Genomic DNA, 22354 nt, shown 5'->3' with positions numbered 1-22354 from the left:
TGGCTGTAAGCTCTGATCAGCCAGCAGCTGTTGCTCCTGATTGCTGGCTTCTGCTGAATCAGGGCTAGGGCTGGCTACACAGGGCTCCTCTTCTCCAGAGGAGTCCTGGCTGGCTACACGAGGCTCCTCTCCTCCAGAGGAGACCTCACTCTCAGACTGGGCCATGACAACAGCAATTCGCGTCTGAGGGGAAAGGTCAGAGCTGAGCCTTACCATCGACTTGACTGCCTGGCTGCGCCACTGAAGACTGCCAGTGAGGGAGCTGCTGGGATTTGGTGGCAGCAGGGTCTAGCTGAGCCCTGCACTCCGAAGCAGCAGCTTCACAGGCCAGTGCCAGTGGCCCCTTCCCAGCAAGGCCAGCAGCACAAAATAAAGCCAGCAGCAGGCCAAGTGAGGTCAAGGGGAGGGGTAGGTGTCAGCAACCCTCAACAAGGCCTGGTGGGCATCCCTCCTCTTCTGCTTCCTCCAGGGGGAAGAGGGATGAACAGGGCAAGCACAAGCCCCCTGCACAGGATGGGGCATGCAAAAAGAAACCTACAGCCACTAACATGGATCCTTCTTCTTGTTCACTGCAGAGCATCAGCTGGGCTTTAGAACTTCTTACGGTCCACGTGGAACTCCTGGGAAACTCTGGGCCCGGGATGGCTTCACCATCCCTGGAGCTGTCGAGGTCCCCCAACAAAAGGCAGCAAGGAAGGGCAGACCAGCCAAAGGACGGCAGGCCAGGTGATCGCCTAATTCCTCCTTTGAGAGTTCTGGCAGCTGAGAATGCAGGCATGCTTCCAAGAGAAGGAAGATCTCTTGAAGGCGAACCCATCGGCGCAGACAGCATGAGGACTCAAACAGCGGAGGATCCTCAGGTGAGTCTTCTTCCTCTGAGGAGGGGGCCCAATGGGAGGACTATTGGGGCATCACACCATGGTTCTTGGTCTCCTGGGGTGGTCCCAGGGGCGCAGGAGGGGTCAGGATGGGAAGAGTGACCCTCGGGAAGTTTGGGATGCCGAGCTGGCTAGTGACATCCCCCCAATCTTGTCCTTCATGGACAACGAAGACCTCCCCCCCACCCCGGGATTCACCTATCCTGCAAGGTTCGAGAGAGGATTCTGGATGGCTATTACGTAGACATCCTTTCCCTTCTCAGACCCAAGGCGGAGGATGGGAGGTGTGCCCTCACTTCTAAGCAAGATAAAGAAAAAGGGGGAAAAGGAGGTGGTTGAGCGTACTTTCAGCAATTGGTGAGAGGGTTTTACTGTTTATATGGGGGTGGTGCACGCAGCCTACCCTGAGAGGGGCTGGCACCTTGCCAACCACCAAGGGAATGTTCTCCATGCTCGGGCTTTGGCAGGGACAATGCGGCCATAGAATATGATGAGGTCTTCGTCATCCATAAGAGGGCCTCCCATAATCCCAGGGCCAGAAGGGACCTCATCAACCCGAAATTGTGGCTTTGGCTGGTGGGGCCCCACATGAAGGGGAGGGTCAAGGGCACCCACGGGGAGAGATGGTTTGCGTGGGGGGACAGGCCTCGGGGAGCATGTTGGGAGTTTAACCAGGGCAGGTGCCAGTGGCCACCACCTATGGTAACCGGAAATCGGCCAGGGAAATGCTGGAGGTCGTGGCAGCAAAAATAGCCAAGGAGGTGGCTGCCGGGCATGTCTTCTCCTCCCCCCCTGCCCAGCCTAAGGGTCTCTCCTCTGGGAGTGGTCCCTAAGAAAACTCCAGGGGAGTTCAGGCTGATTCACCATCTATCCTATCCCCATGGTTCATCTGTCAATGAATCCATTCCCCCTCTATAGGTTATGTCTCCTTTGATTACGCAGTTCGCTTAGTTCGCTGTTGTGGACCTGGGACCCTTATGGCCAAATGTGATGTTCAGTCCACCTTCAGGCTTTTGCCTGTCCACCCCTTAGACCACTGCTTGCTGGGCTTCAAATTCCAGGGCGAATGGTATGTGGACAAGGCCATGTCCATGGGTTGCTCAGTGGCCTGTGCTGCCTTCGAAAAGTCCAGTACTTTAATTGAATAGGCATCCAAGGACTGCACGGGTTCCCCCCACATTATCTGGACGATTTTTGATAATGCCCCCTCCCCAGGAGATTCGTTTGCGCAGATCGCTCAGGCATTTTTCAGGCCTTGGCCAGGGAACTGGGTGTCCTTCTCGCAAAAGAAAAAACCGAGGGCCCCGCCTCCCGTCTCACATACCTACGAAATCTATTAGATTCCATGGCTGGGCTCTCTAATCTCCCCAAGGACAAACTGGGTCACTTGCAGGACCTCATCAATCTAACCTTAACACGCAAAAAGTGCACCTTAAAAGACCTTCAGTCAATTATTGGGCACCTTAACTTTGCCTGCAGGGTGGTCTCTCCGGGTCGTGCGTTCTGTTCTCATCTCTCCAGGGCTTGTGGGGGAGTATCTCCCCACCACCACATTCGGCTCACGTGGGGCATTAAGGAGGACCTCTGTGTCTTGCTTGATTTCTTATCCAGCTACAATGGGATCTCCTTATGGCAGGAGTCCCTGGGCTCGGGTACAGGTTTACAGGTACAATCAGATGCTGCTGGCAGCCTCGGGTTTGGGGTTTATTTTAATGGCAGATGGCGTGCTCAGCAATGGCCTGCCTCCTGGGCAGAGACTCGGATCCTCAAGGATCTCACCTTCCTGGAGCTATTTTCCATATTAGTGGCCATAACAGTGTGGCGTGATCAATTCCAGGATAAACGAGTCCTCTTCTGGTGCGATAATCAAGTCTTGGTCAGGATGATTAACAAACAGTTCTCTCGCTCTGAGTGGGGCATGCATCTTGTTCGCCATTTTGTGTTGGTTTTCCTTGCTTCTAATATCACTTTCTCAGCCCGTCATGTAGCAGGTGTGGATAATGGCATTGTGGATGCTTTGTCTTGGTTCCAGATGGCTACAGAGGCTCATTGCACCCCCGATCCATTCCCTGAGGACTTGTGGCTGATTGGCGGGACGCCATAATGCACAGAATGCTCAGGCTCGGTGGCTCCATCAACCCTGCATGCCTAATCATCAGCTGCGGCTCACTTTGTGGCCTTCTCCCACAAAGCGGGGGACCAGGCCCCTTGGCCTACCTCACAGTCAATGGTGTTGCAGTACCTGGCTCACTTATGGGGGCTGGGTTTCACACACCTTGGTGGTTTGTCATTGGATCAGATCTCTTTTGTGGGGAGTCAGGGCCTGCGTGCCCAGGCTCCCCTTGAAGGGGATTCCCATGAGGAATCTTGGGAGTGGGTGATAGAGTTGCATGCCCAGCTCGGGGGCTGCCAGGGCACACTCACTCCTAGGTGGCAGGGGAATAACTCAGGGGTGTACACCCAGGTGATCTCCCCCTTAATGTCACTCCTTGGTCCCCCTTCAGATGGGGTCTTAGGGGGTGAGGGGTCATCAACTGGCAGGCGGGTCAGTCGATGCTTGGGATCCGATCCATATGATTCGCTAATGCTCCTCTTTATGCTGTATTCAATAAAGTTGGGGCCTTATTTTCCTCCAGCTAAGTGTGTGGGTTTGGTTTGTTCAGCTTGCATCTGTCTTCTTCCCTGCTCTCAGCACAGGCTGCAACAGTTATGTACATACAAGAAAACTGAGCTGTGCTATGTAGTTATGCCATAAAGTAGCAGAAACTTTGAAACCTTAAGACAAAGTGATGGTGTAAAATGATTTGTAATGTGAGAAAAACAAAAAGGGTACCCCACATAATATTAGAGAATGCACATCTGGGCTCAAGTTTGCAGGAGAAGCCTAAGCCAAAAAAGGGGATTACCTAGCATCTTACTTAAAAACTTGCTTCTATACCTATGTTTCTCTTAACCACATTTCACGCACAAAAATATAAAATAATTTGTAAAATTCAGTGTCACGTTGAAGAATTCAAATCAAATATGTACTAACTTTAGGTTTTTCTTCAGGTTTTGGCAACAAGGGCTTCCCATCTTTATCCTAAATACAAAAAAGCATAAATTGCATAAATGACAACAGTTATATTAAAGGAATTTTATTAAACTTTATTTCAAAGTTTTTAAAAAAGTTGATTATGTGTAAGATTTAATCCAAAGAAACCTGATGGTTCAATCCTAAATAGAATCACAGCCTTCTGCAATATCCCCATTGATTTAAATAGACCTAGACGGGTGCAGCTCTTTAAGAATGCACTGTAAATCTTTCCAACAGTTATTCCAAGGAATACTTCTCCTTCTGAAATGTCACTACGTGTCCTGACCTGACTTTCAAGAGAAGAAATTAGTCTGAAAAAATGCATTTATTGTAATTTGTGTCCGTCACATTTCTTGCCTGCTTTTCAAAAAAATATAGAAAAGCAATAAGCATCCTTGACTACACATTTTTCTAATACAGAAATGGTCTTCTGCTAGATGGAAAAGCATGAATGTCAGAAAAGGTTTTGAAAGCAGATTCTACCAAACACATTTCTGAAGCTCAAACTACATATTAGACAGGAAGGGGGGCACAAAGATTTGCAAGAGCGTCTCATTTTCCCTTCCTCCACTATTTCCTCATTCCTTTTCCTGAACGCTCCCATAACCTCTTGCCTTTTTCCTGTTTTCTTCTTTCCTTCCCATTCACTGACCAAACTTTATTTGCCCGCCCTCTTCAGCTTTCACTCCTTCCCTCCCCCTCACAGCCTTTCCCCAAGAAAACTTTGGCCTGGTTGCATGGTGCCAGTCACCAGGCCAGATCAGGCCCAGTTGTGTGGCAGGAAACCTGCAAGGAATTGCAGAGGTCTTTTCACTTTCCCCTGTACCCCCTTCCCCACACTTTTTCCTCCTGATGACCCTTCCCCTGCTCTCTTCTTTCCTTCACCCACCAATCAATCTATCTTCCATCTATCCGTCTTCAGCTATATTTCTTTAGTTTATTCATACCCTGCCTTTCTCCATAATGGGGATCCAAAGCAGCTCACCGCAATCTCCTCTCTTCCATTTGATCCTCATAACAACCCTATGAGGTAGGCAAGCTAAGAATGAGATTCCTCAGCAGAAAGCTTCCACAGCAGAATGGGGTTTCAAACCTGGGTGTCCCATATCCTAATCTAAAACTAACAACCCATTTTTTGTTTGACCACAGACAATTGCCAGAGAACTGGATGCTGATCTGCGTTCCCCTTCCTGTTAGTGATCCAGAGGAGTTAGCCATGTTAGACTGTAGTAGCAAAATCAAAAAGAGTCCAGTAGCACCTTTAAGACTAACCAATTTTATTGCAGCATAAGCTTTCGAGAATCAAGTTCTCTTCGTCAGATGCATGATACAGAGACTGGTCAAATACAGAAGAGGAGGGGGGAGAGGGGAGAGAAGGAGAGGAGGGACAAGATGTGGCAGGGAGAGCTGAGGTTATCGAGGGCTTATACTACATAGAAATTGGATGCTTTTACTGCTGCAAACTAACACGGCAAACTGACTACACACCAAAAGGAGATGTTTACATTTACTAGCAAAGGAATGTTTTGGTTGCCTCCCCCCTAATTGCATCTTGTCCCTCCTCTCCTTTTCTCCCCTCTCCCCCCTCCTCTTCTGTATTTGACCAGTCTCTGTATCATGCATCTGACGAAGAGAACTTGATTCTCGAAAGCTTATGCTGCAATAAAATTGGTTAGTCTTAAAGGTGCTACTGGACTCTTTTTGATCTTCCTGTTAGTGTTAGTTGGTATAGGAAACAAATACAAGAACAGTGGCAAAATACGGAAAATCCTGATGCCAATTAATTGAGTCCCATCAATTTCATTTTTTCGCTTCTATTTTACACCTGGAAAAAACCCAGAATTTACAGTATATGTAATAAAAACTGAAGATAAAAAATTTACCAGGGCTGGTTGTAATCTGTATTCTGGAGGAATGGTATCATCCCGTTCACCAGCCTTCTTTTCTTTCTTTTCTTTGGCTTTTGGCTGAATAAAAAAGAATCATGATATATTAATATGGGATTTGCCACACTGGATCATATCAAGGTTCATCCAATCCAGTATTTTTATTTCCAACACTAGCCAAGTAAATGTTTTAGGAAGGTCACAGGTGGGTATGGTAATAATATTTATCCTCGGATTGTCCTTAGCATTTCATAATCATATTTAAATTTGCTAAAAATGTGGTGGTTCTATTTTTTAGTTATGATAGTTTATGATAATAGCCACTGAGGTTATAAAAGCTGATGGGCAACAGGTCTTTCTAAAAGCAATCTAAGCGTCTTGTGATGACGGAGTGTCACAGAGGACAATTTCCTTTAGTTTGCTTTGAGCTTATTTCTGTTCACACAATCTTCTATCATGTCTTTTTTATAAACAGAATTGGATACATATTACAGAAGCAAAAGAGCTGCATCAGCTGACAATAAAACCAAGAAGGAAATATTTTTAGAAGGACTATTGAAGGAATGCTTTTATTCTCAGAAATAGCCTAACGCATTTCAACTTTTGTAATCAAGCATATTTAATAGGAAGACAAAGTAACTGAAGAAAATATACTGAAGATACCTTTTAAAAAAGAATTGGCAAAGCAATTTTTGAAAATAAAGCTATTTCTTTACAGAAGAGCCTTTTCAACATTTTGATCTAGTTTTCGTTACTCATACTAATGGCATAATTTTGCCAGAGTTAAGTACTTTTAACTTTAACTACTTTCAATAGCAATGTTTTAGCTCTTCCACTGAAAACAATGAGGCTCATACATTTATAACTACCACTGATATCAAGAGTTAAACGCATGTTAAAAATTCTATCAGCTGCTATTTCCACAGACTTTACTGTGCACCATGAACTGCAGGCAAAAGAGTTTTTACTTGTTTCAAAATTATTCACAGTATATTCATACCTCTTCAACTTCCACGATGGAGCTGAGGTCTACTTCAGGCTCTGGTTCTGGCAAGCCAAGAGCATCCACAAGAGCATCCAGGGCACTGCCACTAATTTCCTCCTGCATTTTAAAAGTACCATAGGATTGTGTGTTTTAAAACAAGTCTGCATCTTTCTCAATACATTCTTAGGGCTGAGGCTCCATGAACGGAGAACAATTGTTTACTCTTTTGCTATTGGGCAGCATGTCACGTCAATTTATGTAAAATTAGTACTAAGCCTCATCTTTTTAAAAAAAAGTTAGATAGTTGAACCCCACTGGCAAGCCTAGGGCATTTTAATAAAGCTAAAGCCACACTGGGTCTGGAACCTTGGCTGCCACCTTATTTGTGGTCTGACACTGAGAAAGTATGTTAAGGTCAGAAAATGATCTGTACTGGACACAATCTCTCAAGCCCCATTTAAATGAGCTGCACCCTTGCATAAAATTATCATGAATTTAAATAGAAAAAAATTGCCCATGAACTGTCTCAGTACTTTCTGTACTCCAATAGAGACAGATTTATTATTTCTGCCCATTTTTACCATACATTCTTTCACATTTGTATAACAGATGAATTTGTCAATATAGTTTTAATGCTTATGCCCATCCAATCATATAGAAAGCAACAAGGACTCTCTCATAATCAAACCTCACACCAGTAAAAAGGAAACACTGAGGCCATGCTAACACAAATCCACACATACTGAAAACAGGCAATGACTTATTTTTCAGATACAGAAAGGGGGGAAACACATTTCAAATAATAAGGAAATGAAATCATATCCCATGTTCAAAACCTCTTGGAGTGATAATTAATTCTGAACTTTTAGAAATTGCGCAGGCTTATCTGGCTTTGGATGACTACATAGAGTGCACAATATATTTTTTTCTACATCTTATGTGCACAGTATTTTTTAAGGTTACAATTCAACATGTAAGTTTGTAAAAACTTGTAACCTGCACTGGATAATTGAAGTCATTATTGTTCCCAAGTTGAAGTTATTTGCATATGACTAGTTAATTCAGAAAATATAACTTTTAATCTACAACCCAATCTACAAGAATTTGCATGCTGCATGTGCTCTCTCTCTCTCACACACACACACGCGCATGCATGCACGCGCGCACACACACACAGCATGTTACCAGCAAGTAAGCAATTTGACAATGGAGAAACTGAAGAAGAAATGAGATGTGAGCACACATGCTCTTACACATATGTAGCTTCAGCTGATAGATTTCAACCTGTTCTACACAAGTTTTTGACTAATCCAGCACAGTTTACAATTCTGTACAAAGGACCTTATTGGAAACCCAGACGTCCATCACATTCTCAGACACTCTTTATACATAAAATTCTGCAATACCTTTTCAGAATAACAGGTCATGAAAGATTCCATACGCTTCTAATATTTTTACAAAACTATTTAATACATCAGTGGAGCGTTTATACCTCTTCCAGTTTTGGTTTCTTCTCTTTAGGAGGAGCTGAACTGCTGACCAGATTTGTAGACAGGGCTTGTACAAGATCATTATCTCCCGCAGGCTTCTTTCACAACATAAATTTTTTGAAAAACATGTTAGTTTATTGGAATAAATTGTAAAATAATTCCTTAAAAAACTTTTCCATATTCATGTTTAAAGTTCAGTAGGCATTCTTTTAAAGGTACCAGAACCATTACCTCTTTGGGCGTGTCTTTCTTCTCTCCAGCACTTGAGGCAGCACTGCAAGTAAAATCAGATGACAGAGCATCTGCAAGGTCATCATCTGTCATAGTTGGCTAAATAAAAACACAAACTGGGTTACAGTTATAAAAGTTGCTCGACAGCAGATTAGGATCTGTGGGCAACGCACATTTATTAATGCAAAGTTTTGCTTAGGCTTGCCAGCTTCAATGTGGGGACAACACAACAAGACTTAACACCTCTGTGGAAGCAGAATATTGTCTATTTGTCTTACAGATTGGCAACTAACAGAATATGATCATAACAAAGAATTCTAGTCTATGTTTCAGAGACCAACAACTTCACGACATCATAGGAATTGCATCTCTTTTGTACAGTGTCTCTATCAATATTTAGGGCCTTCTGCTAACTGACTTCAATGGAAACTGAAGGAAAGACTATATAACATGCCTCACAGCAGAATATTAGAAAACATTTAAGTCTAAATAGCTGCAGTTAAGTCAGCTGGATTCCATTTAAACCAATAAGACAAAGACTTCTCAAGTGCAACATCAGACAGCATACATGGATTGTAATGTAAATTTATGAAACAACAGACATAAGAAGACAATATTTAGAACTTCATAATGATGTCCTGTTTTCACATTTGGGGCCAAAGACATCTAATCATACCTGAGCTTCTCCCTCTGTCACTGGTGGAGGAACAACTTTGCCATCACCCTAAAAAAAGAGGTAGTTTTGGGATGAGTACTGCTACCAATATGCAGAGAACGTATCTGAAGCAGAGTTTGGAGCCAGTTACTTACCTCCAATAGTTTCCTATACTCTGGAGGAATGGTGCTTTCTCGTTTGCCAAGCTCTTCTATATACAAGGATGACATTGGGTCCTACAATATACAAAATGTTACCTTTGATTCTTGGAACCAATGTGCACAGATAATGTAAGCACATATTCATGTAAGATTATAAATGACTATAAAAAGGGTCCTACTAAACTTACTAGTTGCCTTAAAAGAATAAATTCAAGGGTGTCTGCATAATCTTTTAAATAAAAAAAAAGGTGTACAGGGCACAGGTAACCCTACTCTCTCTGTCTTTTCAAGTTGTAGGGGATTCTATTGCCTTTATTCTCCCCCTGGACTAGGCTTGAAGCCTAGATTGTCATTTGATCTTTACAGCCCCACAGTTAAGCTTTGGTGAGTGTGTAATCTTTGCGAACACTCCAACGGTATGGGAGGTGATTAAAGTCTCATCTTCACTTTATTCTAAATGACTTTACCATGCTGGAATATGGTTATAAAATGCAGGTACAAAGGGAGCATATAAATAAATAAAGGTCAATAAAGAGAGCACATAACTGAAAAAAGCTGTCAGAGCAGAAAGAGCATGCTCTGAGACCTTCAGAGCGGGGCTGTAAGTGGATGAGGAACATGGATCAGAAAGGACTCCAACATTCAGGTGCTCAAAAATTATTGGAATTGGTACATTCAAAAATGGTAACTAGAATGGTAATGCAGTTCAAGAACATTAATAGTATTAAGTAAAAATGCTACTCCTGAATCTTTCCTTTAAGAAGTTAAATGTGGGTGTGGCCTTTGCTGCCAACCGATAGATAAAAGATTAGCCCCTAATCGCAGGGCTAATATGGCTGCAGAGAACAGGACAGGAATATCCCTTGGGGCTGCCACAATCCATGACCCAAAGATCTCATGGCTAGAAAGAAAGGATCTACAATACTTCCCTCAAACATCAGTTTGTAATTGGCAAGAATGTCTGAACAGCAGAGAAGACGGTCCAAAAATTTAAAGCCAAGGTGGAGCCACCAGGATGTTAGAGGAGGTCTAGTTTCCTCTGCGTTCTGTTTAGTTATTGCCCACATTGGACTGAAGTTATTAGTTCTGCTGCCCATTGCAGATCCTTTGTATTTAACAAAGCTGTAGCCTTTTAAGTTCTAAAAACTGTATCAGCTCCCTTTATTCCATGTCCATCCCTTTTCATGCATATTCTAAACCATTTGCTCTCATAATTTACTCCCAGATCTTGATCTAATAAGTAAGGCTTAATTATCTCTCATATATGAGATTCCATACCAAAACGTGTGGTCCAGTATATGCAGGACTTGGTGGCTCATTTTCTTCAGGACCTCCTAGGGTATCTATTAACTCATCTAAGGCAGACTAGAAAACAGATGTTTGTTTATACGACACTCTAGATAACATTATATAATAAGAAATTCATTATTATTTTATAAACATCTATGCATTTAAATAATTGTTTATTTTCTATACTGTCCTCATTAATTCCCATCTATGATATGCTTGGAAGGCACATGGTATAGAAATCTTGCTTAAGATCAGCAGATGCCTAAATGGGGAGACTTCCTAGTAGAAACTCTGAACGTCTCCTCATTCTCTGTGATGTCAGAAAAGTAGGATAAAAACATAACAGCCGCTGATGGCACCATATTGCAAATCTATTGTTTTCAACATGTGTGCGTGTTTTCTCTCTGTGCCACAACTATGACGTGAAAAGCAATCACATTTTACATTTTCCCCTCAAGCTAGGGCTGCCACCACCCCCTTTACCTTCAAAGCAGGAGGTGGGGGCTGCCAGCCAGGTGGAGGGTTTCTATCTAACGGCTATGTTTTGGGCCAGTTTGGCCCTGCTGAGCCCCCAGTTGCTTCCCTTTTAAACCAAAAGTGACATCAGAGGAAGGCCTCCAGAGTGCAGGTGCACCTTTTTTTTGTATGCTACTAGAGCTTCCACCAGCCTCCTGACACATCCCCCACCAGCCAGGTAAGCGGGGGGTGGGGGTGGGGGAGTGGAAGCGGGGTATCCCTTGGCCCAAGTAGGGGGTGGCAACCTAACCTCTAGGTCACCTAGCTTAGAATTTAGATTCTTCCTCCAGACCAAGTACTTAATTCCCCAAACCAGATATCCTGCCCCTCTGAAGAACAGAAATTCATCAGTAAGCCAGAATTTCCTTGTTCTCCAAAGCAAAGGGAGAAAAAGACTAAACATCCTAAGCAGACTTATACCCTTCTAAGCCCATTTAATAGTGTAGCTCTGCTTAAAGCAGTACTTTTAGGTAATTGACTAATTGTGTCCCACCTCAAAAAAGACAGAGAGAACACAAAATTATCTGTGTTAGAAATGCCAAAATCAAGGGGGAAATTACTCCTTTTATAAAAGATAGTATTATATTTATTTATTTTATTACATTTGTATTCTGCTCTCCTTGAAAACCAGGCTTAATGTAACCCAGACAGATAGCAAATAAATATTCTTTACCTTTTCTGATGGTTTACTCTCTGTACTTGCTGCAGCTGGAGTTGTGACTGCCATTTTTTTTTCTTTACTCTGAAAATAAGAACATTTTGAAGAGTTGTTACAAAGATCTTGTGCTCACATGCACACCTGATTAATGTCAAATATGAAACCCACCTCTACAGTTGCAGAAGTCAAACCACCAGCAGCAACTGCTCCAGCTGTGGTAGCAGCTGCAACAGCTGCCTTGCTAGACAATGATTTGTCATCCGATTTAGCCTGAGATAGAAAAAAGAGATAAAGGGGTACACATGGAATTTAATGCAATCCAAGCTAAAAGCAAAAAATCCTTCATTAAAAAGAGCCTGGCCTTCCAAACATGAAGTCAGTTATACTCAAAAAGTTGCAGCATGACCATAATCTTAATGAGATATATTTAAGACTACAAGAATAGTGTAGATTGTTTAATTTCCATTTTTGGACATATATTATTTCTGAAGCTCAGGAACATTAGGTGCTTGCATATAGGTTTGTTGTCTTATTCTCACTACCATGAATACTTAGTTTTATATAGCATTCTTATAAAGCCTACCCTCAGCCTCATTCTGTTAAAGAAACTGATCTGGCCAGAGTGTTGAGGAGAAATTTAAATTCAGGTCCAGGTTTTACCTACTAGCCCCTAAATCACAAAGATCAATTCACAGCTGTGCTGATCCAATAGTCATTCAGTCAAAGCATACCCCCATCCTCTTGTATGTGTGCACATGCAATTTGGTTAGAATAATGAAATTAAACCAGCCGGCCTAGAAGCACAACAGAATTTAAGTGATTGGTCAGGGCACTGGAATAGATAGCCATTGACATGAATTGATTATTCCTTCAGAAGATAAGCCTGCAACAGCAGCCTCTCTTATAGCTGAGGGTCACAGGGGTGAGGTCTACCCAATGGACATCTAAACTACGGGAACAGATCAATCCCACAACAATTCAAGATTTGAAAATATTACGAAGAGCCCAAGACCATTATTATTTTGTTTCTCCCTCATTCTTCTGCATGTTCTATAGAGTAAATCAGGTTCAATCATGAACTGTGTGCTGAACATAAAGAAGAGGACCCCAGGGAGACAGAAATGTGATAACTACAGGTACTTAGTAAGTTTAAGGAAGTAAACACCAGAGCTTGCCTGTGGTAGAATTTGCATACCTGCACTTGACCTAAATCTGCCTCTCCCAGTTTTCCTCCATAGGAAATCTTAGCAGCAGTACTCAGTCTGAGCTTTAAGACACTTGTTACTCTTGCGTTACCTTTGGCTCTTCTACTGATGTTTCCTTTGTTGACTTGTCAACCTGACCAGCAGTTGCTTTTTCAGTACTTGGTTGTTTAGGTTCTGCTACCACAGAAGGTTTGCTTGGATTTTGTGTCTGCGCAAACAGAAAAAAAATTACATTTTTTTTGCACATATTTATGTTGGAAAGAATAGCAACATCACAACGTGTAAATACATTACCCCTCCAGGGTCTCTCTGTTTATCTTCTGAAGGATGTTTTGTCTGAGAATCTGGTGGCTGCATGGAACAATACAAATAGCAAAGTAAAACTGATAGTAATATAACGTAGCCATCATTAATTACTGTTGTTTGCTTCTGAATCAAGAACAAACTGCACTGCATCAGTAGAGAAAGAACATCACTGTCACTTTCAATGAACAACACAAAGCTCAAACTCATCTGTAATCAATAATACTACTTAGCATTTATATACCACTTTCAATATTCAAAGAGCCTCAACATTATCTTGAAATCTTTGTGACAGCATTGAAAGGTCAGTATTATCACGTCCATACTGCAGATGGCAAAACTGTGGCCTTTCCTAAGCATTCAGTTGTTTTATACATTGCACACAGATCCTACTTTGAAGTTGTTAAGCTTTATATAGAAAAGGTTTCCTTAAATTTATTGGAAGTGACAGAAGCATTTTAAAAAGAATTGTTTAATTTATCTGAATGCTTGAAAAATTTAATATAGCTTCTGATATATACAAAACTCTTAATTTATGATTACTAAAATATCCTCTCAACTAAATACATCAGAACATTCTGATTTAAAATATGAAGTCTGCTATTTTTTGTACCATACACTTCACTCAGAATAAAAATTGCAGAACCTGCAGAAGACAAAGATCTGCTACCATAATCTAAACACACTTACTAGGCAGTAAAGTCCTATTTAAAATAATTGAATTCACTTGAACACATGAAACTGCCTTATACTGAATCATACCACTGGTGTATCCAAGTCAGTATTGTCTACTTAAACTGGCAATTGCTCTGCAGGTTCCCAAGAGGGAGCCTTCTATATCACCTACTATCTTAGACTTTCAAGCGGAGAGGCCAGGCATTAGGGATGTGCAATTCAGATCCAGGATTCAGGAAGAAAGCCAATTTTTGACAATCCACCTAAATCCTATTTTACAGAATCAAATTAGAGAATTCAGGATCCGAGCTGGGAACCCGGATCCAGACCCCTGGGCAATGTAAATCCAAGAAATGTGGCTTCAGCCTCTGGCTGGCTCCTCCCATTTTTTCCAAGAGGGGCGGGAGAAAAGGGAGAAGGAGTGAGGAGGGGAGAGGGGAGTGAGTGGCCAGCCCATGCAAAAGCTCTCCTTGTCTGCCTGGTTTTTGAGAGTGACACTGGTTCAGTTAGGTTAAGCTGCAACAGTGTCCCTTGCTTTGGTATGGTTTGGCTGGAATTTGCTATTTTGACATGATTCTTTGGATTGATAGTTCTCTTGATTCACTTTGGTTCTGGAAGGATTCCATCTAGTCCCTTGCTTCAGTTTTGTTCTGTTGGGCTTCCTCTTGCATATCAGAGTGTGCCTTTGGCCACTGGCAGCCTTGACCCTTTGAGCCTGCTTGGAAGTATTTCTCCCATAGGAAACAATGGAGAGTGGCTGGGCAGCTTGTCTAGGGGACACTTGGATTTGGGGGGGGCGGATTTAGTTTTGTTCTGTTAGGCTTTCTCAGGATTGCGGTTGCATTTGAGATTGTGGCTTTGGCCACTAGCAGTCTTGCCCCTGTGTGTTTCTGCCTAAGAGCCTCCTTGGAAATGTTTCTCCCATAGGAAACAATGGAGTGGGACTGGGGACAACTTCTTCAGGGGCCCATAGAATTGGACCCTAGGCACCAACCTTTCTGAAACTTGGGTGATATTTAGAGGACAGTCAGGAATAGGCTTTCTGCAAATTTGGTGGAGTTTGCTTGAAAAATGACCCCCCCCCATCCCTCCGGATAACCCCAAGATAGTTTTATCCACAGGGAAAAATGGCTGAATAAATCCAGGATTCACTGATCTGTCTTAAACAGATCAGAGAATCTTTCCTGGATTATAGGAATCCCATTTTTTAAAAAAAATTTAGATCTCTGAAACCCAGATCTGGATTTCCCAGTTTTTGATGTACACCCCTACCAGAGACTGAAGTGGGGACCTTCTACATGCTGCAAGCAGATGCTGCTGCAACCCACACTTCTGAGTAAGCATGTGTTAGGTCTGCAGTCCTACGCATGGTTATCTGAAGCGTCCTAGTGGACACAGTGTTACTTCCTTCCAAATAAATATGCAGAAATCTGCACTGCCAATCAGTTTCCACTGATGTCAACGTAAACATTATGTTACATCCATTCTTCGGGCACAATATTACAAACATTGATATGTTAATTTACCTTGCTTAACTGTGCTGCTTTTTCAGGTTCCATTTTTGCTTTTGACTGCAAAGTGAAACAAATGTTAAATTATAAAGCTGCTTAGATTTTTCTCTCTTTCTTTCTCTCTTTCTTAAAGAATTTATGTACTGCGAACTCCTGAACTGGTCAGCACAAACCTGTTCTTGGGATCCTTCCACCAACTTCTCTTCCCATGAAAATAGAAACAGAATAGCCCAATATTTACTGGTTACAGGATTATGAGCGCCTATGAAAGGCTGTGGATAGGGACTTTAGTCTTTTGAAATTATATTAAGATTGCAGCCAAGAAGTGTAAACACAACATTATTACTATTATTATTATTATGCAAAACGTTTTTTATTGTGTCATGACTGCTTACATAGATCAAGGCACATAAAAAGATCAGACTGTGAAAAGAGGGAATAAAGGGAATCAAAGCACACCAAGTAGACCAACAAGCATCAGAAGAAAAAAGATCAAATAAGTATATGAGTGAATTTAAATAGTGTGTTAGAATGAAAATCAAGAAGGGGCATTCCTTGGCAATGCATGGGATTTTCTAACAGGTTTTGTGAAAGTGGAATTCAGGCATCAGTTTTTGTTGTTGTCTAGTTTGTTCAGCAATCAAACTTTCCATATGTTACTGCAGTTGAGCACAAGCATTTTTGGGATGCACTAACAATGTATACAAAAAAGAGGGAAAGAGAGAGAGACTTAAATGCATAAACTTCCAATCTAGCAGGAAATTCTAGCTTTCTTTGTTTGACAATCAAACTTTTAGCCTAGAGGGAGTGTTAGGGTACTATTCCCCTTTGATGTTCTTATTCTAGTTCAACAATGGTGTTCTATCACTAAGTAGCGTTCTGCTAGGATAACTTTAGGTTGACTTGGGATGGTAAGAAAGACCTCAATAGCAAGACTAAAGGTCAGACTGCATTTGGATGGTTGGATTCCATGATGTACAAGCTGCCTTTGTTAAAAGATTGTTGTGCAATCCTATGTAATATACGACAAACATGAACTATGATTTTTTTTAGTTCAGGATCAATGGACAAACATGCTGCTGGCATGACAGGTGTTATTTTCAAACACAGACACACAAAAACCCAGTTTTCCTATATCACCTGCTTCTTGTTTCTTTTCCGTTTGTGGGATTCCAATCCACTGGTCTGTTGATGGCTTGAGGAAGCCTAGTGGTGGGAGTACAAACTCAGAATGTTTACAGAAATTGCTTAAGGATTTTTTAAAGAGTGTGTGTTAAGCATAGAGCATTGACATTTTGCCTTGAAAGAGATTTTATAGTGCCAAAATTTAAAATAATTTCAATTGCTAGTTAACTTTGAAACAACCCATACTCTATATTTTCCTAGAGGGCACATATAAGTGGAATAAGTGGGCACATATCAACATGCATTACTGAGTACTTCACGAGATTCTTTCTTTTTTAGAAAAAGAGTTATACCGTGTATTCTTCATAGGGCCAAATGCTGACTTTAACGTTATGGGTTGGATCTAGCCTGTATTTTTCACTAATTTACTAAGTTTCTTGTAACCCACAGCCCAAATCACAAGGTACATTTTTTCCTCCTGCAGCCCTCTGAATAAAACTGCAAACTTCATTCACTTTTTCATTTCTATATATCTTGAAATCATAATACACCTATAGCCATGATGTTATTCTACTGATTTTACATAAATATTGACATTGCTTAATGATATATGGAAAGATGACTGGAGAAAATGCTTAATAAAATGCCAAATGTGCACCGCTTACTGGGAGTGTTTAATGTTTCCCAAAATACTAAACAAATTTGTTCTTCAAAAGGGAAGAGTTTTTCTGAGAATACTTCAGATTGCTTAGCAACTTTATTAGGAGTTAGAAAGAAAACTGGCCTTAACATTTATATTACCGGCTAATAGTTTAATTCCTTCTATTCAGCAGGGGAGAGGGGAGCACGGTAGGTCTTTTTCTGCAGCATATAACTTGGTTTACTAACTTGGATGGTTTACAGAATGGGGCATGTGATCTCTGCTTGCTGCACACATTGTTCTACGTTGCATGGATTGATCTGCCAGGAACTACACAACCCATTTTTCATGAGTTGATCAGTGGGAAGCTAATGTCCATCAGCTAAATTCTGCTAGCCTTTTGCCCTCTGATTGTCTTTTGTTATTAATTAGTCAGTCCCTTAACTCAGCTGTAATAAAGCAGCTACTGAACTGAACTGTACACCTTATCGATCTACCATAATCACGTCATAAGAATCCAGGGTGGTATGGTTCTATGGTAAGAGGAGAGGGTCAGCCAGGACTGATCCATCCACTGACTGGAAGCAAGTAACTGCTAAAGGGGACATGGAACAGCAGGTGGGTGGGAGAGATTCCAATAACTTTTCTTACTGTTTTTGTTGCCTAGTTTTAGGTCAGCAGGAAAGATACAACAAAATCAGAAAGCAGCTTAGGCTGAGTGAGAAGAGAAGAGGGGGAGAACAAGAAGTAAAGAGCTGAGAATGAGTGAGTTGGGCTGGCCCTTTGTCAAAAGACATGAACCTCTTTTAACATTACAAAAAATCCCTTCAAATTATGTATGTTACCAGGGGATATAAATGCAAACATATAAATAATGTGAAATAGCAAGGAAATCCCAGGCTGCTAATGAAACCACCACTAACTAATATACAGCATGTTAATTTAATTGGATACTCACTTCTCTTTAAGAAACTGTCAACAGCTATATTCATTTTCTTCAGACCGCTAATAGACTTGCGGCAGCTGCTTCTACTCTGGTCTGTAATATACTACAGTACATTGCCTGTTGTTGCAAGTATGATCCTACTGGATAGTTCTGTGTTGCTTAATATGTCGTATCAACTTGTTTGTGCTCTGTTTCAGCATTTTCCCACCCAGCTACATTGGGTGGTTGGACTAGATGGTCTGTATGGCCCCTTCGAACTCTATGATTGTATGATTTCTGCTTGTTGTCAAATTTCTGCTATCCTTACCTTATTATGATATTTATTGACTGAGATATAAATTAAATAAGAAGACTCCCTCCTGAGGAAATCAAGGTGAGGCATAATCATATGCTAGTAGGGAAGCAATAGTATCAAAAACTTTGCAGTTATGGAAATGGAACAACGTAAAAGGTTTTCAACCACATTCACCAAACATACTAACCTCCTAAACAGAAGAACTGCACTTCAGCAGAGGCAACATTCCTACAGGCCAGAGTGGGAAGGCCAAGGGAAATCTAATCCACAGCACAACCTAAACGGAGAGCAAACCTCCTCTTTTTATTGCCCCTTTTTATTGCAAGAGATGGAAACACCTCAGAGGAAAACAAAGGGCAGATATTTCTTATTCCAAGATTCAAGAACCATAAGCAGATTGCATGGTTCCAAAGCATCCTATGTCATTTGACTAATAATCTGGAAATGTGCATAGAAGATAACTAACAGCCCCTACTGAGGCAATAGCCCGCTTGCTCCTAAGTAGCTCTACTTCCTCCTGTATTAAGTACCTAATGGCGATAGGAATTACTCACATGTACACATTTATGTATACCCTTCTATCAGTGGATGAAGAATTTGTTTTGTCTGGCGTTCACTCACAAATCTTCCTTGTTCATGTGCTTTGTTTTAATTGTTTTTATATATTTATATGAGTTTTTAATCTTGTTTTAATGTTTTTATTGATCACCAGCTTGGAGTGAAATGTTGGGTGAAAAGGTGGCTTTAAAATGTTTTAAATAAAATAAAGTGCAACGATTTAATTAGCCTTCTGTTTACAACACAGGCAGAGCATTTCTAGGAACCATTCACCAAGATCTTGACAGGATGTGAATTTTACCATTTAACCACAGCATCTCTATTTTTCCCTTAACAAGTTTTGCTTTGAGGGTCTCTCTAATTAGATGGGGAGAACATCAAGCCTATCTGGTTGTCTTTTGGACCTATAAATAGGATAATGACTCCTTTACCTATTTTTAGAACCACTCAAGAGCCAACTATATGAAAAGAGGGTGTGGAAATAGCTCTCTCTCGGACTCTGGCTTATAATTAGAACAAATGATGACATGCGCATTTACAAGTCATGATGATCCTGTTTAATAAACAATGTGAATCTTAAATTATCAGCTGTACCTATTGATTAGGACTGTCAACATAAGTTATCAACATAATGAGTGAATTGCAATATTTCATTTTTCGAGGAAGGGCCTGTGTAAGATAATTAAGCGTTAATTTAAAACTCCTATTAAATAGTTGAATATTTGAAAACTCTGCTATATATTAGAAAGCATAATGTTCACAAGGGGCAGGACGGCTAGGAAGTTCAAGAACATAAGAAAAACCCAGGTGTACCAGACCCAAAGTCCCACTAATCGAGCATCTTTCTCATAGCAGCCAACTAGGCACCCCAGGAAGCTCACAAGCAGGGAATGAAGACAGAAGCCTCCCCCAACTTTAGTCATGGTGGTGAATACATGCTGCAAAACACCCTTCATGGTTTTCTGTCCTTTAAATAACACTATTTGAAGTTACATAAACTAGCGGCCATCAGTACAGACTGTGAAAGTGAGTGCCTTAAGTGAATTGCGCACTGGGTGAAGTACTGTGCCCATCTGGAGTCTACTTCTTATTCACTGGATGCTGCTAGTATTGCAGGAGAGAAGATTCTCTCTTTTTCTCCGCACGAAGCCTCATCCTATGAGGCCCTCCCCCATTTCTTATTGCTTTGTGTTTTTTTGGCTAAGCAGCCCCAAAGTTCTTTATTGTTTTCCAACTATTCACTTTTAGGGCACAAGTCTCAGATCAAACATGACTAATACCAAAATACACCCTACAAGGATGCCTCTGATTTTACTATCTGATCACTAAAAATGGCAGATAAGATTCAGCCATTTATGGAATGATCATGGAATCTACCTCATAAAATATTCCTTATAATATATAATTTGCTGCTAATTTTGATGGTGATAATTTTTATTGTTTAAATACCCTATTAATAGGCCTGATAACAGACAGGTAGAGTGGACTGCCATGTTTATATATTTGCAAATAAAGAATGATGTCATATCTGAGAAATGTAATAGGAACATAAGGATTAAGGAGCTAAAGAGAAAAGTATTCTGGTCTCCAACGGAGGACCAGCATAGGACTTCCTTATATAAATAAATGCTGCTTGTGGCAAAGGATTGTAACTCTTAAGTGTTATTTATCTTTACCATGGTACTTGGTCATAGAAACACTCAAGTCAGGAGTTAAGATGGGAGTCATATAGAGTTGCCAAATCTGAGTTGAGAAATTTGGATATTTAGGGGGAAATGTGATAGTACAGAGTGCACCCTCCGAAGCTGCCATTTTCTCCAGATCATGGGAGAATCTCTTGTTTGGAGATCAGTTGTAATTCAAGGATATCTCCATGCCCCACCTGGAGATTGGCAAAGCTAGCAGTACATCAACAGAACTATAGTCTTGTCAAAAGTAAACCTACTGGAATAAACTGGAGATTGCTACTGATGTCTCTAATTTTCAATATTCAAAATATTATATGAATAAAACTACAATAAGTAGGATGCACAGAAGTAGAGTGCCAGATATGCAATATGACAACAGTCTGAAATTTAAGGTACCATTTCCCAGTATTAAACCACGTTAAAAGGTATAAATACCATGGACTTTTAAAGGATTTTTCCTCCTTGCAGAGTGATCAACCAACTTTTGAGCTCATTTATTAAGAAGGCTCGCTTAAAGACAGAAAATTACAGCCAGAGCAAAATACTTGGGCAGGTTGGGGGTTGGGGGAATTACAGCTACCGCTGATATTACAGGAGGCCATCATAAGGCAAGCGATTTAGCTACCTATCTAGATCAGTATCACAATATTTAATCATCCTTTGTTTCAAAAAGACTCACCTTTGTTTCAGAAGGCTTCATAGCAGGTGTCTTTGTTGCAGCAGTGGAAGGTGGCTTAGTCTACATTAAAGCACAAAGAAAATATTTAACTACCCATCTTAGTTATTAACACCAACCAAATTATCTTTTCCTTTCTTTATTGGCTCATTTGATCAGAGGTCTCAAGCTCATAGGCTTAGGATTAACCAAATTATATGAATTTCACTTCAAGGCAGCAAGGGAGATACACACTCTGAACCCAATGCTTAATGGCAGATGGGCTGCTGATCCTGTCTGCAGCCACAAACTGCATACAACATACACCAGTGCAAGCAAAACAGAGTATCACGAAGGGGAGCTAACAGAAAATCTAACTAGGCAACCCAAGTAAACGAGATGCAGAAACTCTTATTAAATAAAGTTCTCAAACAAACGTAGTGTAGGATTCATTCTTATTTGTATATGTGTATAGTACCACTTTACATATATCAGAGATCGCATACAAAGTTAATCATTGCAGCAAATCAGTCTCCAGAGTAGTGCTATCAAGTATCCACCTTGAAAACAGTAATGTATAACAGTAAAGTGCTAGTGCCATCCAATCTCATACATATACTTTCAGTAAATAGATAAATATTACACTAACCCACACTCTATAACAAACAAGGAGTCTATAGCAGCATAACAAGGAAAACAGTTTTTAAAATGACATTGCTTAACGTAGTTCATTCATAAATATATTCAAAAAGTCCATCTAGAAGTTCCAGTGTTGCTGCAAAATCTCATGTTGTCCTGTACTTTTTCTTTGAGAGAAAAAAATCAGTTGTATGACTAGCTTACGGGTAGTCTGGTGCATATTTCCCCATTTCACAGTCTTCCTCAAAGTAGTTACACTCGCAATAATATCATAAATATATCACTGAG

At 40.9% G+C, this 22354-nt stretch overlaps 1 protein-coding gene across 7 annotated transcripts in view; it reads right to left on the bottom strand.

Moving 5' to 3' along the window:
* CAST (calpastatin) overlaps positions 1–22354 on the bottom strand; it is an 80333-nt gene that overhangs the window by 29272 nt on the left and 28707 nt on the right. For 4 of the 7 annotated variants that reach the window (XM_054986456.1, XM_054986454.1, XM_054986458.1 and 1 more), the window contains 15 exons: positions 21452–21511; positions 16661–16726; positions 15536–15580; positions 13326–13382; positions 13123–13239; positions 11995–12096; positions 11842–11910; positions 10641–10727; positions 9357–9437; positions 9223–9270; positions 8547–8645; positions 8318–8413; positions 6841–6942; positions 5838–5921; positions 3913–3960 (listed from right to left, as the gene is read on the bottom strand). In XM_054986456.1, the coding sequence (XP_054842431.1) occupies positions 3913–3960; positions 5838–5921; positions 6841–6942; positions 8318–8413; positions 8547–8645; positions 9223–9270; positions 9357–9437; positions 10641–10727; positions 11842–11910; positions 11995–12096; positions 13123–13239; positions 13326–13382; positions 15536–15580; positions 16661–16726; positions 21452–21511 (1161 nt within the window). The remainder of the gene's footprint in view (positions 1–3912; positions 3961–5837; positions 5922–6840; positions 6943–8317; positions 8414–8546; positions 8646–9222; positions 9271–9356; positions 9438–10640; positions 10728–11841; positions 11911–11994; positions 12097–13122; positions 13240–13325; positions 13383–15535; positions 15581–16660; positions 16727–21451; positions 21512–22354) is intronic. The other 3 variants (XM_054986457.1, XM_054986460.1, XM_054986455.1) reach the window with 2 other exon arrangements.

This window comes from Eublepharis macularius, chromosome 8 (genome assembly GCF_028583425.1).
Source record: "Eublepharis macularius isolate TG4126 chromosome 8, MPM_Emac_v1.0, whole genome shotgun sequence".
Taxonomy (NCBI): domain Eukaryota; kingdom Metazoa; phylum Chordata; class Lepidosauria; order Squamata; family Eublepharidae; genus Eublepharis; species Eublepharis macularius.
This window is presented reverse-complemented; position numbering and strand designations above follow the sequence as displayed.